At 40.2% G+C, this 22787-nt stretch overlaps 2 protein-coding genes across 3 annotated transcripts; one reads left to right on the plus strand and one right to left on the minus strand.

The window, feature by feature from the left end:
• Positions 1-7941: 7941 nt before the first annotated feature.
• Positions 7942-13720, plus strand: glb1l (galactosidase, beta 1-like). The gene is made up of 16 exons (XM_061723653.1): positions 7942-8168; positions 8470-8639; positions 8742-8892; positions 9371-9431; positions 9528-9622; positions 9696-9876; positions 9965-10023; positions 10111-10232; positions 10655-10695; positions 10780-10898; positions 10983-11057; positions 11125-11214; positions 11308-11421; positions 11567-11698; positions 11867-12088; positions 13098-13720. Exons 1-16 carry the CDS (start codon positions 8064-8066, stop codon positions 13299-13301), a joined length of 1941 nt encoding a protein of 646 aa, XP_061579637.1. The 5' UTR covers positions 7942-8063; the 3' UTR covers positions 13302-13720.
• ankzf1 (ankyrin repeat and zinc finger peptidyl tRNA hydrolase 1) lies at positions 13485-20880 on the minus strand. 2 transcript variants are annotated; one of them, XM_061723652.1, is made up of 16 exons: positions 20815-20880; positions 19975-20111; positions 19765-19883; positions 17993-18095; positions 17692-17903; positions 17485-17594; positions 17245-17398; positions 15713-15935; positions 15518-15616; positions 15247-15420; positions 15042-15152; positions 14670-14952; positions 14472-14583; positions 14221-14388; positions 14070-14140; positions 13485-13962 (listed from the first exon to the last, which is right to left on the minus strand). In XM_061723652.1, the coding sequence occupies exons 2-16, from the start codon at positions 20090-20092 to the stop codon at positions 13818-13820; spliced, it is 2202 nt and encodes a 733-aa protein (XP_061579636.1). In that variant the 5' UTR covers positions 20093-20111; positions 20815-20880; the 3' UTR covers positions 13485-13817. The 2 variants fall into 2 exon arrangements, with proteins under 2 accessions (XP_061579636.1, XP_061579634.1); XM_061723650.1 differs by having other exon boundaries at positions 15042-15173.
• Between the last annotated feature and the right edge of the window lie 1907 nt (positions 20881-22787).

The raw sequence follows: 22787 nt of genomic DNA on the forward strand, positions 1-22787 counted from the left end.
ATATAAAAAAACAAAATGCTTTGATTTCAAGTTTAAAGTGCTTTAATAGCATTGAACTTGCATGACTGTACAGACAGCCAACCATACTAGCAACTGAAATAGCTGCCTATGCTATGTATGTCCACATCAGCCCAAATGTGTAATATAGCCTACAGGTGAAGAATATGGTGTAAAAGTTAATTTATTTCAATAATTCAACTAGAGTATGGTGTAAAAGTTAATTTATTTCAATAATTCAACTAGAATATGGTGTAAAAGTTCATTTATTTCAATAATTCAACTAGAATATGGTGTAAAAGTTAACTTATTTCAATAATTCAACTAGACTATGGTGTAAAAGTTAATTTATTTCAATAATTCAACTAGAATATGGTGTAAAGGTTAATTTATTTCAATAATTCAACTAGACTATGGTGTAAAAGTTAATTTATTTCAATAATTCAACTAGAATATGGTGTAAAGGTTAATTTATTTCAATAATTCAACTAGAATATGGTGTAAAAGTTAATGAAAATACGGTACAAATCGCGTCCCGTATTAGTTCAATACGGGACGCAACATTTTTTGCTCAAATAAAGGACAATTCCGTATTTTACGGGACGGGTGGCAACCCTATCCCCAGGATGCAAAGGGGCTGTGGAGCTTTCTGTGGTGTATAAGGTGAACAGGAAGGGCGACAGCACACTCACCCGTGGAGCTCCTACATCACTCTCCACGCTGCCAGACAGAGCACGTCCCATATGGACAAACTGTGGTCTGCCTGTCAGGTAGTCAGTGACACAGGAGATGGTGGGCAGGCTGACACCCATCCCCCGCAGCTTGTCACCCAGACGCAGAGGCGAGCAAATGCACTGGAGAAATCAAGAGTGATTCTCACCTGCTGACACCATCCAGGTGTGAATGGGCCGCAGCAGATAGATGACAGCAATCCTCCACCCCCATGTGAGGCTGGTAGGGAAACTGTAGAGAGTTGAGCGAAAGTCTCACCTGCAGCCTCAGTTGGGCTAAGACCAGCCTCTCAAACACCTTCATCTCATGATATGTGACACTGATACCGTCCGGCCCAGCAAAAGCCAAACCTGTTGAAGAAGGGGTTCGGCTCATTAGCACGGGTTATGAGTTGTATAGTTTTTCAAAGCTGCAAACTTCCAAATCTTAATTAAACAGCGATTACACACAAATTACATTTATCATGATGATAAATGAACATATTTACATGTAGTCTCAACATGACATTTACACAGGGATTCAACCATCTCTGTAATGAGCAACAGGTTACAGCATTGCACACAAAATTACAAAAAAATATGCTGCATTTATGGGTTTATATTTTGTGTTCACTGTAGAGTTCAGTGTAGATAAAGTAAGAAAAATATTAATTAAATCTTTTACATGTACAGTGTAAGTTATATATTGCCATGCTGTATTATTATGTTTATATATTTTTTTAAATCTGCCCTTTACTGTGGTTTTATTTCATTAGTCAGTGGGGGTCAGGGGAGTGGAGGTGGAGGAAAGCAGGAGAGGAGCTGCAACCACAGCAGGGAGATGGGGAGGCAGAAACCAGTGAAAACGCTGACCCCTGAGGAGCAAAGGAGGCTGCAGAAGCTACAAGAGAGATCTGCTGACATGCAGGTTGGTTTATTTTTAGTAAATACTGACTCATAACAATGCTTATATTATATTTTTTGGGTGCAAATGATAGGGCCTATTGGTTTGTACATTCATTTATTTATTTATTCAGTAAAAAAAAACTGCAGTTGCTGAGAGGGATTGAGTGCTGCAGGTCCAGATGTTATGTGGTGTTGCTTTAATGATAATAATGACAAAAGAATGCACATGATTTGATTAAATTGTAAATTACAATCCAATCCAGTGTTGTTGTTTTTCAACAAAACAACCGCATAAATAGCTAATTTGCATACATTGTCATGGCGACAGCTTAGATTTCCTGTACAAGTCGAGTCTTGTCATCTGCAGAAATACTCAGATGACTCTGCAGTTGTGGGGCGTATCAGTGATGGACAGGAGACTGATTACAGATAACTGTTGGACTGTTTTGTGGCACGGTGTGGTAACAATGATCTCATCTTGAAAGTGAAAAAGACAAAGGAGATGATTATGGATTTTAGGAGAGCCAGGAATAAGTAAAATTTGTTTTTCGATCATGGGAAAAGAAGTGGAGGTGGTGGAGGAGTAGAAATACCTCAGTGTTCACCTGAACAACAGAGTGGACTGGAGATACAAGAAACTGAACAAACTGATAAAGAAGGCTGGCTCTGTTCTGGGGCCTCTGGATATGATTGTGCAAAGGAGGATCCTTCATAAAATAAAGAAGATCGTGGACAACCCTGAGCATCCTCTTCATAACACAGTGATTCAGCAAAGGCGTGTATTCAGTCAGAGGCCTCTTCCAATCCATTGCAACACAGGCCGCTACAGGACATCCTTCTTGCCCACAGCAGTAAACCTCTACCACGACTTTTTGAAGAGATCTATATCATGACAACTGCAAGAATTAATTTCTCTTTGGGGATTAATAAAGTATTTTTGAATTGAATTGTTGCAAGAAAAGTGTCAGTATGGTTATATGCACAATTAAGTCAAGCTATGGTTTTATAGTGATTAGGACCTTTAAGTGAACTTTTATTCGTCCATGTATGTAAACAAGGAGAGGAACTGATCATTAACTAAAGTAAGTAAGACTCTGCCATGATAGGCGGCAATATACCTGCTTTCAGCTTGTACAAGGCTTTCCTGGTAAACCCCATTACGTTGCATACAAAAACAAGCCATCTTTAGTTCATGTATTTGGAACAATAACAAATAGTGAGTTGAATAAACATACAGCTCTGTAATTTATAACCTGTATGCTTTAGGTTTTTCTTCTTCTCTGTTGGTTTATTCTGCCTCTTCTGGAACAAACAGAGAGCACATGGTATTTGGGCCAGTCCCGTTGTATACTTGCTTTAATAGCAGAATTTGCATCCATGTGTCCTGGGTGAATTAGTCTGACTGAGGGAAGTTTGATTTAGTACAGTTTCAGTCTGGCTAAGATGGTGACTTGCATTTTAAAGCTACAGTTTCAGAAGTGCTAAAGCAGTAATTTGATTGCATTTGAAGCAATTCGGGGGGAAAACCTCATTTTAAATCACCGTCCAATCTTAGATTAGAGTTGCCTCATCACCATTGTAGAAACGTACACACTGAAGTAGCAATAAAAAGTAAATAACAATATGAACTGGAAATGATCATTTTAGTGATGATTAAACATCAATTTAAAATACATGTGAAATAATAAACAGAGACATATGTAAATCATGACTAGTGCAACAGCTGCAATTTTTGGGAAATTAAAAGCTAAAATGAAAACATTCCCTTTGTTAATGCTCGGTCTCCTGGGTGTACCAGTGAGACGTGTAGATGGGCTGTCAGTTACCCTGTTCTTGTTTAGTGTGTGCTCACATTTGCATGTGGTCACCTCCGTATGGGTACAGGGATTGTTCATGACCTTTCACGTATCACCGCATCACCTCGGCAACCTTCTCTTGACCTGGGTTAGAAGGAGTCATGCACATTAACCCAGCTTTATGCAGATGTATGATTACAGCCACACACACACACACACACACACACACACACACACACACACACACGATGGTGCCAAACCAGCTAAGGAGAATTCACGTAAAAATAAATAAAAATACTATCAATAATAATTTTTAAATACTGAATCTAAAATCTCTTATTTCAAGGTCAAAATTGACATTACTAAATTTAGTTAATACCGTCCATGTGGTTAGGAAGTGTTTAAAGTGTGACTGGAAACCCTGAATATGCTGTATTTATTTCTATTTTTTTCCATAGTATTTTAGTGCTAAACCATCTTTTAGAGCAGACCTATAATTACACAGCGGTTTAGCGTCTAAACCAATCCACTTCAATAAGGGCTTTGCTGGAAACAAATGGGAAAGGTGCCCATGGCTTAGGAGCTATTGATTGGCTGTCAGTGTTGGAGGATCTACAATGAGAGAAAAAACAAAAGAAAGAAAATAAAACGTCTTCCAAGAACGTGGTGGGGATGATATTAAGTTGAGTGAATGACGACTTCATTTGCAGTGGAAAACCACTAAGATGAGCTAAGTCTGGTGGGTTTTTTTCTTTTGACCAACCAAAGAAAATACAGAGTCCACACATTTCTTCACACTTCCTGATCAAAATGGTGCTAATTTTATTATGTTTTTTCCTTTTTTTTCCTAAATCTGTCAAGTGTTTCTGTGTTTTATTCTTAAAAGTTTAAAGTATCTAACCTTTAAACGAGAGAACCGTTACAGAGTTTATAGCAGTCTCATTGAAGGTCTGCCTAAAACAACACAAAAATGCAAAAAGGTATTACCTTTATCTGAATAGTGTCATCTACAACCTTTTTTCCAATAAAGGTTCGGAGGGTGTGTAAAATGTAAATAAGAACAGAATGCAATGATTTGCATCTATCCATTTCCCTCGGCTCACCTGAGGTCAGGTCATGGGGGCGGTAGCCCGAGCAGGGTAGCCCAGTCTTCCCTCTTTGTGGCCACTTCGTCCGGCTCATCTGGAGGGGAAGGAGGGGGGGGGAGGGTCCCAAGGCGTGGGTCTTCCCTAGGGTCTCCTCCCAGTGGGACGTGTCTGGAAAACCTCACCAGGGAGGTGTCCAGGAGGCACCTTCTCCAGATGCCCGGGTCACCTTCATCTGGCTTCTCTCGATACGGAGGAGCAAATCTTAAAAGCCCATATTTTATTTCCAATAGAAAAAAAACACGCTGCATGAATCCTTTTCCCATTTTCAATTAAGTATAGAGTATGCTGTCTGGCAGCCACTTGCAAGAAAAATAGTTTTTTATAGACCCTATGCCCTATTCAAAATATTATGGCCCTGCTAATTAACCACTCATTAATTTTCTTTTGGCAGCTGAGCCTTTTGTGCAATTTTTCAATTTGATGTCCTCCTGTTTTATAGTTTCAAGTCTGAAAGGTCTGAGTGAAAAACAAAGGTGACCTTGATATTGTGAATACTTGTCACATCCATCATCATAAGGTGAGCAGAGCAGTGCTCCTCGTGACAAAGGAAACTGAAGGAGGTCGCCCTCAACATCAGCTGCTTCAGATGACCTGAACTGTATGTGAGTGGAAGGTGGGGGCATGTAGAGGGGGCCGGAGGGTGTAATACACCTGCTTCCCCCTGAAACAACAAAGAGGGCTTACTCTGAGGGTGGTGGGACAGAGGAGAGGGTTCAATCTAATTAGAGACCCAGGGGAGATGACTTCATTGAGGTGACGCCCAGCCCTGGGGTGAGTGTGTTTCTGTGTCTCCCGCGTTCATAATGGCGATTGGCCTCTCCACTTGTTGTTGGCAGGGCTGGTCTGTGTTTTTTTTAATCTGCAGCAGTTAAAAACTAGACCACAACGTTCAAGTCTGACGTTTGTTGATGTTGTCTGACTGTGTCCGTGACTGCGTTACTGAGAGCTGAGCAGTCGCTGTGGTGTTGGTATTATTCCAGCTCCCGTCCTCGACTCCTACTGTTGGAGTGACGCCTTATATCAGTAATGGGTGCAGCCCTCAGTGCATTAGTCACTGGGTTTGTTTGTTGTTTTTTTTATTTTTATTAGTGGCTTGAACATCCACTTTCTACAAAGTCAGGGGGTTTAAATATGGGTTTCTGACATGCTCTCCTCGGGCACATTCGTGCTCATAACCAAATTACAAGCCACTGTACGCCATTGCTCTTCTCATTCTCAGCACAATTAACTGCATCTGACAGCGGCCTAATGAGCCACGGAGCCAGAGTGCTTGGCCTATCTGCACTACAGATCACTGGTCCTTAGAAATTCTGAGTACTCTGTTAAAATCTTTTTCAGAGATTGAGAATAATGAATGCAGAGGCAGGAAATGAGATCAGAGTTTAGAATCTGCAAAGAGGCAAGAAACCAGCAAAAAGAGAGTTTATACAAAAGTACATCTGTACGTAGCTTCACGGATACTCTAAAGAGCCAGCAGGCAAAGGGAGCCCTAATTAACCTGTTGTGAGGCTTAATTATTCTGGCTTCCATACCAGACAGAGATAAACGGTTGTTTCCATTATACATTACAACACCAACCATTTCCCTCCCACTTAAGGGCTTTTTGTAACCACAATGTTTCGTACAGCAGAAGCAAATGTGTCCTGGAAGAGACTGTCATCACTCACTGGGACTGTAGACACTCTTAACGGGGAACAGCTGTCTTTGTCAGAAAGTGTCTTTGAGTGGAAAATATAACATAAAGCTGAAAAAAAGGAAAAGGGTGCTGCAGAACAGATGCCTTTGTAAAACCGTTTGGGCACTTATGGATAATTTATTACAAATTCAGAAAGAGTTTTGTGGAAAATAATAAAATTATCAACTTTTAAATATTTTGTTGCAAGAACCACAATATAGTTGTATTAGTTTTTCTTATGAAATTACAAAAAAAGTATCAACATTCAATACAGCTTAATCCTCTAAAAGGTATTAAAGCGCCATCTAGTGTCCATAAAAGAGCATACAATTATGATGAATTTTATTCTTTTGAGACATCTCCTTTTGAACTAAAATATTATGAAACACAAACATCATTGTCTTAACACAAAATCAGATGTTTTCTACAGCAATATTTGAGACAAAAGACAAAAAAAAATACTTGTTTATTTCGAAAACAACTGTTGTCTGGAGATACAGGAAACATGAGCATGTCTGAGTTAGTTGACATGCAATTAACATGCAAGCACCATGAAATGATGCTCAGACACACACAGAGCCGGGTCCTAAAGCTATGATAAAGCAAGCCGTTCCTGAACTGGCTGCATTGTCACTTTACCATCCCGACACAATGGGAATTGTTCCCAATCTATATAATGCATAGCATGACAGCATGTTGTGAAAGCATCATATCATGTGGTGGCTTTGGCGGCAGGACTTTCTTCTAGTTCTCTCACCTTTTCAATCAATTTAGCCTTATGTATCATTCTTATTTTGCATAACCGTTTATCTTGCTATGTAAAGTCACAGTATACCCTAATGACTGGTATAGTTAACAGATGAAGAATCATTGTTGTTATTTTATCTGAAACATTGTCCTTTTTTTCTCTTAAAGATTAAATACTTTCCTCAAACAGAGTCCCGTTGAGGTAATAGTTCAAATAAAGCTGGAAGACTTGCGCTGACATGTCCTTTAAGCGTGAGGATGAATTCAGAGTGTGCATACCAGTCTTTCATGGCCATAAAACAGACGAGAGGTAGGCATGCAACCTTTTTGACTTGCCAGTCAAAAAGTTTGACTGGCAAGTTTTCGTACAGTAAACATCCAATATGTCCATACTTACAAATAAATTACGCAAGAGACCAACATGAAAAAGTATGTAGATTTGTAATGTATAAAGCTAACTCAATGTGGAATAAATTATTAGTTTTTGTAACTTTTGCACCCAATAAAATCAGTTTTAATGCCCCTAGGCGAATAATTATTATATAAAAGTCACATTTTTGGGAGTTAAAAAAAAGTACTTCTTACGTAATTATATTTTTTATTTCATTTCATAGTTGTTTATGTTGTTGACACTCCATCTTTATATTTTTGCATACATTTTTATGTGATGTGGACCCCAGAAAGAGTAGCTGCTAAGAGGGATCTATTTTTTCCTGGAGTTTTCTTGCTTTCCATGATAGCTAATATATTTTGTAGAAAGCCATTTTATATGAATTCCTTTCTTACTCTCTGAACCTCGTCATAAATCGTCATATCATAAGTCTTTGTCAATATAAGATCTTATTTTATAAGATAGTGTTTGCCAACCAGAACTCGGGACCCTGAACGCAGCACCGCAGCTGTGCCAGCAGGGCGAGGTAAACCTGAACACGACTGGCTTTAGGACCCAGCGGATACCCACCGGAGGTCACATGTCAGTGCTTCGGAAGCGGCCAGGAGCTACAATGTAGTTTAAAGTTAACACATCTGGACTAAGAGGAGCATCAAAACCGCAAAAAAACATCATGATGCGAGTTTGTGATGCATGTGCTTTAGTTTAAGCGGTTTCAGGAAGGCAGCGGACATGGCTGCTGCTGCTGCTGTTTTATTCCTAGCTGTTGTGACCTGCCCAGCTGTCTTTGGAAATGTGGTAAGAACTAAAACTAAAAGTTTATTGCCACAAAAAGTCATCAGCTGATCATCTATTGCTTTTCTGTGGTTTCTCGGGGCTGCCCTTCCATCTGAGAGGGACGCACAACGTTTTAAGTGTTTAAGCGCAGCTATAGCTTTATCCACATACAGATGTGTGATGATGCTCAACATCTGTCAACACTGATGTCAGATCATTTACTGTATGTTCAAGCTAATTAGATTTTACCAAGGATTGGACAAAAAGAAAAGAAAGATCTGTCACTTTGCCTGCCAGAATTACTCTGATGGTTTTCTTGCAGGTCTCTGTGAAAAGAAGTTTCTCCATTGACTACAAAAACAGCTGCTTCCTGAAAGATGGGAAGCCTTTTCAGTACATCTCAGGTAGTATCCACTACTCCAGAATACCACGCTACTACTGGAAGGACCGTCTTATGAAGATGTACATGACAGGACTCAATACTATCCAAGTGTAAGTGGAAGCTAGTAGACTTTACTGTATGTTCTCATATATTTTATAACTGGCTCTGTGTGTTTTTTACATTTTTGTAACAAAGTGCCTTAATTCACGCAGGTATGTGCCTTGGAACTTCCACGAACCAGTTCAGGGAGTCCACAACTTCACAGGAGACAGGGATCTGGAGCATTTTTTAGGTTTGGCCAACCAGATGGGCCTTTTGGTGATCCTGCGTCCGGGACCGTACATCTGTGCAGAATGGGAAATGGTGAAAAGTTTCACTTTGGTTTTGTTTCTGTGCCAGTTGTGTCAACCAGATAAATTCACAATGTCACAGCCAGAAAAGGGAGAATCGATAAGTGCAGGAAAGAAAATGTATTATGGCAGTTAAATATGCAGCGCTTTAAATCTTAATATAACAGCAGACAACTAATTAATATGCAAAGACAAAGTCGAATAATGTGTTTTTAAATGTTTTTTATATGTCGTTGCATCTTACACACACATGCATGAACATCAGTTCACACAAGCCCCTCTCAGGGAAGTGTTTATGAACTTGCACCTTCTTCAGGACATAGGTTATTTTCTTTATGTAAAAATCCTCCAGTAAAGACGCTTTCGAGATGGTAATATTTACAGGACGATTGAAGGAAACCGTTTGAGGTTTCACTTCTCTCATTTATTGATCCTCTCCCTGAATTATGTCCCTGAAAGAGAAACTTCTCGGTTGCTATTTTCTCCTGCAGGGTGGATTGCCAGCGTGGTTACTTCAAAAACCAAACATCATTCTTCGCTCCACAGACACAGGTAACACCGACACTTATGTGGCTCTCTTTAAAAAAAAATGTTTTAATGCAATTTGCCATTAATTTGTTGTTTTTCTCTTTCCTCCTCTGCAACCAGATTACATGCAGGCAGTCAGCAACTGGCTGTCTGTGCTCCTCCCCAAAATGAAACGATGGCTCTATATAAATGGAGGTAACATCATTTCTGTCCAGGTAAAGTACTGAGTAGGTACTTCTGATGTTTCAGCATATTATTACTGGTTTTAATGACTAATCTTAACCGCAGGTTGAGAATGAATATGGAAGTTACTTCGCCTGCGACTACAACTACATGCGTCACCTGCGAGCGCTGTTCCGCTTCTTTCTGGGCGAGGACATCATCCTGTTCACCACCGATGGAAACACAGACAAAGAAATGATATGTGGGACACTGGACGGATTATATGCCACGATAGACTTTGGCACAGGTTGGTCGTATCTCATATTAAGTGCAGGAGAAAAAACAGCTTTTCCCCCTTTTTTTTGTCCTTTCCAACATTTATTTCTTCTTCTCAGACACCAATATATCTGAAGCCTTCAAACGCCAGCGACGGTTTGAGCCAAATGGACCGCTGGTTTGTTATTTATCTCTTCACTAATCATCATATTAACGTTTAATTGCGCCAAATATAACCCGAGAAATGCTTTGGCTGATGCTGCAGGTTAACTCGGAGTTCTACACGGGATGGTTGGACCACTGGGGAGATCGGCACGCTGTGGTTGATGCTCAGAAGGTCAGCAGAATGCTTGGAGAAATGCTAACCATGGGGGCCAACGTCAACATGTATGTCTCCCCAAAGCTTTAATCCTTCCCATCTCTCCTCTTCAATGTACAGAGTTAATTAGTCAGCAGTTTCAATTAAAGTCCAAGTCATGTACACCAATTACTCTACCCATCTTGAAACATACTGCTCCTTTACAATTACATCTTTATCTTCAGTCTTGAACAAGTAGTTTGAAAAGCTTTTTTATTAAAGATGGTGTTTTCAAACTGTTGGGCTCTGTAGTAATGTGTTATTTCAAACTATAACCATGACATAACCTTTACAACGGAGCTTTGATTAGACCTTATGATATAAATCTAAAGCTATAGAGACAACAGCCTCATCTCAACTCAACACGAGTTAAACCTGCCGCAAAGATATGGATAGAAAATGACTTTTATGAATGATCTATTTTCTGAAATATACATCCCTTTCTTCTCAGGTACATGTTTGAAGGAGGAACTAACTTTGGCTACTGGAATGGTAAACATATTCCTTTTCAATAATTGGTAAGTCAGTATATTATATTCATATTGACATAATTCTGTACTTTTCTTTATAAAAAAGGTGCTGATCACGACTCCAGGTTCCGGTCAGTAGTCACGAGTTACGATTACGATGCCCCGCTGACCGAGGCAGGAGACCCCACAGAGAAGCTGTTGGCCATCAGAGATGTCATATCGCAGGTTACAGCTGATTGAACCACCACCCAGCGAGGTTAATGTTCTAATTAAGGGATAATTAATTCATTTGTTACCGTTTCTCATTAGTTTGGAAAGGTTCCCTCTGGCCCGATGCCACCAGCAACTCCCAAATTTGCATATGGCTTTGTGACATTGAAAAAGGTAACAGAAATTCAGGAAGCATGCTTAACAATGTTTTAAAGTTTCTAATATAGTCGCTTAATTACAGGTGGGAAACGTGAGCAGTTTGTTGGATGTGATTTCTCCGCTGGGGCCGGTCAAGTCTGAGTATCCTCTGACATTTGAAGAGGTGAAACAGGTATGGTTGGCATTGTAGTCACAGTAAACCTCTTGAAAAATGGAGAACTTCTAGATGATTGTGTCTGCAACCTGTCACACCTATTGTGTTCAGTACTATGGATACATGCTGTATCGGACCACGCTGCCCCAGGACCTCTCAGAGCCCACGCCACTTATATCTCCACTGAATGGGGTTCATGACCGTGCATATGTGTCCGTCAATGGGGTAAGGGCTTACTGTGAACTTTCATTGTTCAGCCAGTCAGATTTCCAGGTCAGAGGAAAAACATCGCAGGTAAAGGCCAGGCTTGCCCCGTTTATGTCAGGCTGTTTTCCAAAGCGCGCTAATGAATGTAAATTCGTATGTACAGGTTTTTCAGGGCCTGCTGCAGAGAGACACAGCGTTGGTGATGAACGTCACGGGTCACCAGGGGGACACTGTAGACATCCTCGTTGAAAATATGGGCAGGGTTAACTTTGGCAGCAAGATCAATGACTACAAGGCAAGACAAATGTCCAATACACACATTTCTTTTTGTCTCAAGAACAAGTAATTAGAACATGAGTCACACAACTTCAGCACCACAAACAGTTCTTTTTAGGAGGCTGTAAGAACATTAAAAAATTCTAAATAAAAGGCCAGTAAAACTAAAACTGTATCTGCTTTCCAGGGTCTGGTGGGGACCTTGGTATTGGGTAAAGACTTATTAACTAACTGGCAGATCTACCCTCTGGACATTGATGGGGCCATTGCTGGAGGATGGCCTCATTCCCACAGTCAGAAGTCCTCCCCTCCGAGAGAACCTTCAGCTGGACCAAGCTTTTACACGGGGACTTTGCCACCAAACGGCCTGGCACGGGACACCTTTCTCAGGCTAAATGAGTGGACAAAGGTAATGCCACGTGCTTCCTACAAGGTTTGAAAACCAGAGGTGGACAGAGTACTCGACCCCAGTACTTGAGTAAGAGTACAAATACTACTTGTCAAAATTTACTCCGTTACAAGTAAAAGTAGCTCAGTCAAAATATTACTCGAGTAAGAGTAGAAAAGTACTTGCTTTTAAAGGTACTTAAGTATCCAAAAGTAAATGCTTTTAAATTTACTTTAAGTAAGAGTAAGAGTAAATTTCTTATTTTCCACATCAGTAAATTACTATATTTTTTTTAAATTAATTTAAGGATCTTTTAACTCTTGTTTCTGAGAATTAACTCTTTGAAACCAGCTGTGCTGCTTTTAGAACCACAATGTTATATAAAACCTGCAGAAACACCAAAAACAAATCAAATGAATGGGATCATAAGAGGACAGCAGATGATGCAGAGTTTATTAACAATCATGAACTGAAACCAAATGAACCTGCACCATCCAACTAAGTCTGGATCCCCCTCAAAGACCACTGCTTTACAAAAAACTACATCTCTGCTTTCAATAACTCAATGTTGTAGCCATTGTTGCGGCTCTGTCCTGACTTGTTGCGTCTCTGTCTTGACAAACGCAGGCTACTTTGGCGGTATCGTTTTGAGGAGGCTTGACGTATTTCCGCTTTACGTACATCCCAGTGGAGAGCGTGCACTGTGATAGGTCTCCTCCTTTGACAAAAACAGCTTGTGTCCAATAGGATTTTAGGGAAGAAGAAAAAAGAGCAGACCTGAAAGTAACGACTACTTTTCAGCCTTCCTAGAAATTTACTCGAGTAAAAGTAAAAATATTTGTCTTGGAAATGTATTCAAGTAAGAGTAATAAGTACCAAAGAAATCTAATACTCAAGTAAAGTACAAATCCTCTGGATATGTACTCAAGTACAGTACTCAAGTAAATTTACTCCGTTACTGTCCACCACTGTTGAAAACATGTGTCTGTATGTAAAGTATGAAAATACCAAACCCAACTCTCCTCATCAGGGTCAGGTTTGGATCAACGGGGTGAACTTGGGACGGTACTGGCCGGCCAGAGGCCCCCAGCAAACGCTGTATGTCCCGGGACCCGTGCTCAGCACTAACCTGCCCAACAACATCACGGTGCTGGAGCTGGAAGGAGCCCCAACACACCTGCGGGTCCTGTTTATGGACAGGCCTCAGATCAGCAACGCCACTGGGAAGTCTTGACACCAGTTTCATCCCAGCAACTGTTAAAAAAACATCCGTATGAGCGATCATTAGGTTTGGCTTAGGCAAAGTAGTTGTAAACCTGCGCGAGTATTATTGAACAGGAACGATGCTTTGTTGTACATAATTTCTGTGATACTGTATCACTTCAGATGTCAGTTTTATATTTTGCCAGTTAAAAAAAAAAAAAAAATCTAACTGAATGTGGTTTTTATAAACCTACCACAATGAGTTAGTATAATTTGATTTTATTAAGTGACATTTTTAAATTTATTGCATCTTTCTTTTTAAATTCCATTTCAATAATTTCTTAATTACTCATACTGTAAATAAATCGTACATTCATTTCATGATATTCAAATGCAGTATTGCCATCCAGTTGTCTCAGGTTATTTGCCACAATAAAAAGACATTTGAAAGGTGTTTTTTTTTTTTTTTTTTCACAATAAAAAAATAACACTGGAAGACGGTTTTAATAGTCCAACTTTCAAGATGTTTCACAGAGGGAGGATCCTGTCAAACATTTTCTAGACGTTGGGTCCCTCCTGAAGGAACGTTTCCTTTTCGATGCGCTTGAACACAGCGGGGAGTGCAGAATGTAAACTCCAGGTAATGAAATGGGATCTTCCCAAGAAGAGATTCCCCACAACACCAGCATCTCCTGTTAATAAATAACACACACACCAAAGGGTACAATTTACACTACTGCTTAATGTGAATATAAATCATGAAAAAGCTCAGTGAAAGGAAACTCCTTGGTGAACTTGCTTGATATTCGAGAGGCTGACTCCTGTTGCAGCTGCTTGCTGTGCCAATCTCTTTTCTGCCGCCAGAGCCCTCTTTAATCAAAATGTTCACATTATAACTTTAACATTCTAAAATATTTCAAAAATCATCAATCCAATACACATTTCCTCACCTTTTCACGATCCGTCAAGGATGCAAACCTCTTCTTTTCTTCTACCTCCAGCTCTTGTAGCCGCTTGTCCTCCTTCTGTTCTTTCTCTCGTTGTTTTCTCTGTGCCCTCTGCGCCTTTTTCTTCTCAGACATTTTAGATTCGATCTCTGCTGTTAGCGGCCCAGGGACCTTTGGTTGCAGAATGGTCAGCCACAAGTTATTTGCTTGCTTATAAAACTACAGACATCAGAAGTCAGGGAGACGGCTTTTACCTGTGCCTTGCTGTAATCGTACTTGTCGGGATTCTCAGCCATATATTTACGAAAGACGTTCCTTGTGTCTTTGTCAGGGGCGACGATATATGGGGTCTGGCCTTTCTTATCCCTGTAAAGAGAAATTCCAAAAACGATTCATATAACGTGTTACCGTAATCGTTGATCAACGCTTGTTTGTAACTCTTTAATCGGTACCTGCAAGCTGGGTCTGCACCTGCATCCAGGAGCATCTTGACTGCTGCCTTTTGAGCCGCTGCTGCAGCGACGTGCAGCAGAGTGAACCCTGACGAGTCTATGGGCTTATTCAAGAGAGTTTGTGGATTTGGAAACACAGAGGCGTTGCTCTCCGACTGTTCCTGATTCTCCGCCATTTCCTCGGGCGGCTGGAGGAGGTTAGAGAGCGCACTCACATCTCCAACCTTGCAGGCTGTATAGAGTCCATCCTTCAAGCCGTAGTCACATGAGTCATCAGCCGCATCTATAAAAACAGAGAGCCGAGGATTTTAACACTTTGTAATACTGAAAAAATGTGAACGAAAACAGATAAATGGATGGGCGGATACTTGCCTTCTTGCTGCTTCTTACTTGGTGCTTTCCTATTCTTCTTTTTCACAGCAGGCATCTGTTTAAGAGTACCTTCTGCTTCTGCGGCCTCTGGCATACCCTCTCTTTGATCATCTGCTTCCACATCGTTCATTTCTGTTACAAATGGGCATGGGATTCAACACCAGTTTCAGAACATATGTCTTATAAATAAGCAATCTAGAACTACCTTCATTTTGGCTTTTGTCGTCCTCCTTTCTTCTCCTCCGCCTCCTTTTGTGCCTGGAGGGATATATTTCTGACTCCCTGAGGTGCAGGGTTCCTAACGTGAGCTCCACCATCTCCAGCTGGATCTCCCCTTCCTCTTCTTTATCCGAGCTGTGATTGTTTTCTTGTTCTTTTCCTGTTGTGATCAATAAATGGGTCTTACTTTATCCTGTTTATTTTTTATATCTTATACACTCGACTCTAACAGAGGTATTGGCGTTTTAAAAACCTACCTTCCTCTTGATCAGTGTTTTTTTGTGCTGTCGATTTGACTGTTTTTTTCCAGGCTTTCTTCGGCGGACTGAAGACCGCAGACATGTCTGTGTCTTTTCCTGCAGAGACCATTATGATTTTTCAATAATTGCACCCTGGCTGCACAGAAATAAGCAGATAACGCGCTGTTGCTCCCAGTGTGTTATTGAGCTTACCGTACACCTGAATGGTAGAAAGCACCTCATGTACCCTCTGCACCTCTCGAAATGTTGCTCTGCGTGTGGCGAAGGGGATCGTGCGGATGCGGGGATCTTTTTTGTTGAGCGGGGCTGAAGAGCCCCCGAAAAAGATCACCCTGTTGTAGCTCGGGGATCGTATAAATATTGCAGAGGCCTTGTTCAAGTGCTCGGCCCAGGTTACTAAAAGGTCCTGAACGTCCTGGAAAGAGAGAAGTTTTAAGAGTAAAACCAAAATCAAATACTCTTACACCACTTTACATTATACAATTATAGCACTATTTGAAGAGACTGAGTACATTTAGACTACATCTAATGCAGCGTCTTCATGCAACCCTCCATCAGCCGTAGTCTGAAACTAGCCATTTCAGCTCATATCTCTTTAACCCCCTGAACCGGTATAAATGACACCTAAACACCCCTTAGGGTTTTACGCGGTAAGAACCACCTCCGTAATGTTCACTTTCTTCAGTCTTAAGTGAACTTCTGGGAGCGTGCCGGAGCGCAGGACTCGCTGCATGTGAGTTGTACCGCCTGCCTCTCGTGGTCATGCTGCAGAAGCAGACTACAAATAGTAAAGCCTGAATTATGGTTCTGCGTCAAACCAACGCAGAGCACACGCCGTCACCGTGACGCCGTCGTGAACCCTTCGGACTTCTCTGTCACTCCATTTCGCCGCAGTGCAGTACCCCCCGTGACTGCTAATTCGCGATCTTTTCCTGAATGGTTTATCCAACTTTTTCCGGTCACAGTGAATCAAAGAGATAAGGACAACTATTGTGCAAACAAACAAAACAAAACAAAAAATAAATAAATCACACATACACGAAGAAAAGAGCGCTGAAAGTTCACGACTGCTTCAAACCGGAAACCGGAAATGCGTTGCTACCAAGTGAACCAATAACAGTCCTCTCGGTCTGCGTTGGGTCTGCGTCGCCTCGACGCGTAGTTACAATTTTTGAGAGGTGCACGTCAGTGACGGCGTCAGTGACGGCGTCAGTGACGGCGTCAGTGACGGCGTGTGGTACGCGTCAACGTGCACACGTTGGCACGGCGTCGTTTTGACGCAGAACCATAACTCAGCCTTAAGATGTGAGGAGCCCACATCGCCTTAGCGCAAAAGTGAAAGAAAAGGGTTGTAAACCTGGCAAGTTGTGTGCGTGTTTTTTGTTGTTTTTTTTAAATAGTTTCTTTTAATGCAACACTTTTCCCTCTGCAGTGGTTTAAGCGTCTCTTCAAAAGACACTTTTACAAATGGAGGCTTTGAGATTAAACAAGCAATCTTCCTTAAAGTAGAAAAACACTCTTCCAAGAGACCTACAGCTACCACTGTTCTTTTACGGAGACGGCTGCTCTAACACAAGCTCTCTTGAAGAAAAATAAATAAATAAATGTATTGATTATATTGACTATTACGAGTCATTTTTAAAGAATGTCTGTCTGAAAAGCATATTTTGCTCTGGTCCTCTGATTGTAGATTAATGGAGCTGTTAAATGGGCCACAATCTTACCTTGACAAGTGAGGCCTCGTTGTGTCGCCTCAGAGCGGCTCCCGCAGACTTTGCCATGCGACTCCGGTTCTGAGAGTCCCGGAGCCCTTGAGCAGTCCCTCGCTTTGCTCGCACTGTATATCGGTGGAAGGTCTTGTGCTGAAGAATTTGTTTTCTGAAACAGATATTCTGGGTTACACATATTGCACTATTTAGCTGACAACTGTGTTCTTTTGATTCTCACCATGGAACAACACTTACCCTTCAAACACGGCACCAGCAAAGTGCCCCCCTCCCGTCATTAGAATAACCCACACTGTCTTTTTACTTATGGCCTTCAGAGAGGAGACTGCATCATGCACATCATCCGACTGTCACGTCACAACATGAAATTAGAATAAAAACAGTCATTAGCAACCCCATGTTTGTGACCGGCCCGAACTGGACTGCGTGCCTGCTGACCCTTACCTTTCCGTGCAACACGCACCGGTAGAATGACAGATAGTCTCCTGCCGAGTTCTGGAAAAACACTTTGCTGTAGAGCCGACCAGTGCTCAGCTGGGACTCGGCCGACATCTCCTCGTCTGTGCTGGTCACTCGACTGCCTGCCTCCCTGCTGTCGTTGTCAAAGTCCTCTTCCTCTGAATCAGACTCGGAGCCTGAGATGCTTGACAAGTCTCCTGCAAGATGAAAAAAGAAACTGTCACAATACCCCTTTTTCTTTCCCCTTAAACCCCACACCGGATGAGCAGGACTGTGTTTTCCTCACCATCTCCAGTCTTCCTCTCAAACTCCTCTGCAGTGAGTGGAGGCAACCCTGCTATCTTTTGTCTCAGGTTGAATCTATGCCAGTCGAGCTTGTAGTGCTCCCTCTGCAACACATGGCGCATATCAGTATGCATGCATACCTGTCAAGTCTCCCGTTTTGGCCGGGAAACTACCGTATTTGACCCCTCTTTCCCGTCGTCCTCCCGTATTAGTATTTTTTTTATAACTTTTTATTTTTTCCTTTTTCACAAATAACAGAACATTTCCCCCTTACACAGACAATCAAAAAGTGCATATTAAGTCGACATTAATACAGACAGCAAGATTACTTATTAAGACAATTCCCCTTCTTTTACTACAACCTATTTCTATCAGTATCCAAATACAACACAACATCTCCCCATCTTTGGTCAAAAGTGTCCATTTTCATTTGTAGCCTTGTGGTCATCTGTCCGTATTAGTATTTTCCCCAAAATTTCCCGTTTTATATTTTATAATTTTTAAACTGCAAACTGAATTGTCACTAGTCTTGCGAGAACTGCCCCCTGCTGTGCCCTGGGTGGCAGTTCTCGCAGGGTTAGTGGCAACAACAGGAACAAACTCGGAAAAACAAACCAGAGATGGATGGATGTAACAAGAGAGAAGACATTTGTGCACAAAAAGCGAAGATTTCTTGTTAATATCTCTAAAAATGGGAAACCAAATTTACTTTCCTAAAGAAGAGATACAGAAATGTGTCTGTGTCAGTCAGTGAATGCCAGAGAGCCAAATTACAAGAAAATGTAAATGTTTCACTTGAAGACAACCAATGTGTATATAAACTGAAAATATTTAAAATAAATAAATGTGCTTTAATTCCCCTTTGTGTTTTCATTTAGATTATATTATAGCAGCATTTCAGTGTCAACAAAGGTAGACTTCAGATCAGATTCTGAGCACATATTTGTAGTTTGACAGGTAGTTGTAGGTTGACTAGGGGTGGGACGATACGGGTAACTCAAGATTCAATACTGTGGCGATATGTGGCCCACGATAACAATAATATCACTGTACATGATATCTAAGATATTCGATATATTGTAAGAAATTTCATCAACGATATATCACGATATTTGTGACTGAAAAAGAAAAAATACCCATGAAAAGGAAAACGTCTGTAGTTATGCATTTATTCAATGCCAAAACTTCCTACAATGTACAAAGAAAGTGCATTTGTATAGTACCTCACTGCCTCCTAGGCTGGTAAATGTAAACACTGTACAGCTGGACATATTAAAGTGCATGAACATCAATAACATATTTTAGATAAACCAGGACAGTGCACTGCTTTGTTTCAAATACTGAAAAGTCAGTAAGCAACTTAATTTTGCATAGTACCTCACTGCCTCCTAGTCTTGTAAATGTAAACACTGTACAGCTGGACAAATTGAAGTGCATGAACAATAGTGCGGTGACAACCGCCTAAATCCATTATGTGTGTTGTAATAAAATATTGATATTTGCCATCAGTTTATCGATTACTTATTGCGACAGAGAGCGCAACAATATATTGCAATATCGACTTTTTTCCCACCACTAAGGTTGACAGGTAGTTATTTTGGATTTCTCCTAATTCTGTCTTAAAATGTAAGATACTGGACCTCGGGTGAGCTGGTGGAACAACGGCGGAAAATTCCCTGTATTTTTTAATCCAAAACATGACAGGTTTGTTATGCATGTGGTCAATTCAAATGTAGATTTTGTTTTAATAAATGGTCAGTTTGATGTGGTCACCTGTTCTTCACGGTTGATGAAGGGACATCTGCAGGCTGAGCAGACCATCTTGTCTGACACTTCTTTAATAAGGGTTCCCTCTTCCTTTCCGGCATCTTCTGGATTTTTATCCTCCACACCTGCGTGAAAATCATGAATGACTCTCTTTCACGGTTACAGTATTAGTCTCGATATTATTACGAGCATAAATCATTTAGATGTCATACATACTGGCAGCTGGGGCAGGGTTCGGGGTCTCTTTAAGAATGGGATTCACCTCTTTCAGCTCAAAAACCTCTTCTTCAGAGCACAAATCAAACATGGAGCGGCAGTCGGCGCAACTCGTCATTGTTTATTTCTTGTTCTGCCTGTTCAGGTGACACAAACACACTAACTTTTTACAAACTGCATTCAGCGCCTAAAATATATGTACGAAAATAAATATGTTTTTTTTTTAGCACAATTCAACACAAGGTAATTCAAAGTGCTTTACATTGACATTAAAACCAGCAAGACAGTAAATAAGAAATAAGATTGAAAAAATTAAGAATAAGATGATAAGAAAAGAAGTAAAATAATAAAAAGCACAAGCTGTTAAAAATAAGGGCAGTAGAATACAGCAGGTAAGTTTAATTTAGGAGTAAGCTTGAGTAAACAGTAATGTTTTTAACCCTGATTTAAAGGAGCTGACAGTTGGAGCACGGAAATGTACATAATAATTTACTACGCCTATTTGCGTACACATTTAAACATAACTAAGAGCTAGGGACAGCGTGTTTGTGTCGAAGCTGATTATCAGCGTGATTATCGCTCTTTAAGCCTAAATTATGGTTCCGCGTAAATCGACGCAGGACTACGGCGTAGGGTACGCGGCGACGCACACGTAGGCTCTGCGTTGGTGTAACGCGGAACCATAAATCAGCCTTTAAACGACACGTGTATCAGAGAGCATGATAGTAGTTTTTAGCTTTTTCCTGGAAATGTAGTTATACTTATCATTTTAAACATATCTTAAAGGATATTACAGCTAACAGGCTGCAATTAAGCGACTCAATAATATACACTTCTTACCAAAACAGAAAGCAAGAGAAATATGGCCATTAACGTCGGCTTCCTCCTACAGACTACGGAAGCTCAGGAGGATCAATAATACGAGAAACGAGGACGGCTCGTGTCCGTTGAATAACTTTGGAGGAAAAAGAAATACACACACCCACACAGGGGTGCAGATCTGATGCCAGGATTGGGGGGGACACCAACGTGACTTTAATTTTTCATTTTTTGCCAATATGCAACTCATACCATGTCATAAATTGGTAAAGGCTCGCCAAAAAATACTGCACAGGGAATCATTTATTGTGCTTACCTTTCTTGTTTATTTGTCCTAAACAGCCAACAGTGTGTGTCACTGCTTACTTATTCGTAAATCATAATTTTAAGGGTTTTGTGCATGTAGTGTCTACTCATCTCAAATTCTTCTCACCATCTTCCTTTTATCCTATGGGACTACTTTATGCACGATCAATTGATATATGGATGAAATATGGAGCCCTAAACAAATTGTTTAAACTAACCAGAGGTGGGTAGAGTAGCCAAAAATTGTACTCAAGTAAAAGTACTGTTACTTCAGAATAATATGACTCAAGTAGAAGTAAAAAGTAGTCATCCAAATAATTACTTGAGTAAAAGTAAAAAAGTACTTGGTGAAAAGACTACTCAAGTACTGAGTAACTGTTGAGTAACGCTGATTTATTTTTTTAACAACCATTCAAACAGACAAAAGTACAAAATAATCATCTTTAGGCAAATTAAATCAATAAAATAATAAAATAAATTAAAATTAATAAAAAATAGCTTAAATTAAAATAATCTTAAAGTAAATTCAAGTACTTTAATAAATAATAAAATAATAACAGAATAAAAAAATTAATGAAGCACAAGTAGCACAAAATGTCAAGCCTTTGTACTTTTCTTTTTTAACCAGGCAGAACTAGAACAAGCCCATGAACTCATAGAAACTCTGTGTGTGTTTGAGTGTGTGTAAATGTGACAAAACATGCAAAAACAAACATTTTTTCCCAAAGAATCACCCAGTGATGTCATGAGATTGACGCGTACGCGAATAAAAGGGATAATAGAAAAGTAACAGCTCAATGTAACCTAATGTAGCGGAGTAAGAGTAACAGTTTCTTCTTCACAAATCTACTCAAGTAAAAGTAAAAGAATAGTGATTCAAAACTACTCCTAAAAGTACAAAATTTCCCAAAACTTACTCAAGTAAATGTAATGGAGTAAATGTAACTCGTTACTACCCACCTCTGAAACTAACTGATCATGTTTTAACACAGTTATGGTGGTAAACAGTTCTAAAAAAAAAAGGACCCATTGCTTTCATTCTGTACACCTCAAAATGCACTGTGGATGTATTATTTTTTTAGAAATATATTTTTAATAAATATTCTACATATTCAATCTTTAAGTCTGAAAATACTTAGGGTATTTTTATTGGGGGGGGCAATTCATGTTTTTCAGAAATTGGGGGGGACATGTCCCCCCCTTCCCCCCCTGGATCTGCACCCATGCACCCACACAACAGAAATAATAATAATAAGGAGTTTAGGAAATATAAATAAATAATTCAAGTCTGAATAAAGGAAAATAATCAAATTGTGTTTTGAATATTTAAATGTTGCAGCTACGTTTTTGCCTGTTTGAGATGGTTCTTATGCCAGATACAGTGAAACATGGATGGCCCATTTCCTTGTTGTATTTTTTTGAGAATGTCACCAGCTTTTATAAATCCAATTTAGATACCCCAGAGTCATTTCCATCAATGAAGCATTTCAAGTGAAAAAAAACTATTTAACTGGTTTCCTAAACTTGCAAACAATCTGGCCAACCTTTCCCACAACAAAGGAAGTACATTAGTTGTGTGGCTTTGAGACTCTTGTGGGAAGGGACCATTGTAACGCTCAAGGGCTAAAGTCAAGGGAACTGAACTTCCTTTTTCATGGCTTTTGAAGATTATTCACCTCCCATTCAGA

The sequence above is a fragment of the Cololabis saira genome, chromosome 6 (assembly GCF_033807715.1).
Source record: "Cololabis saira isolate AMF1-May2022 chromosome 6, fColSai1.1, whole genome shotgun sequence".
Lineage (NCBI taxonomy): Eukaryota > Metazoa > Chordata > Actinopteri > Beloniformes > Belonidae > Cololabis > Cololabis saira.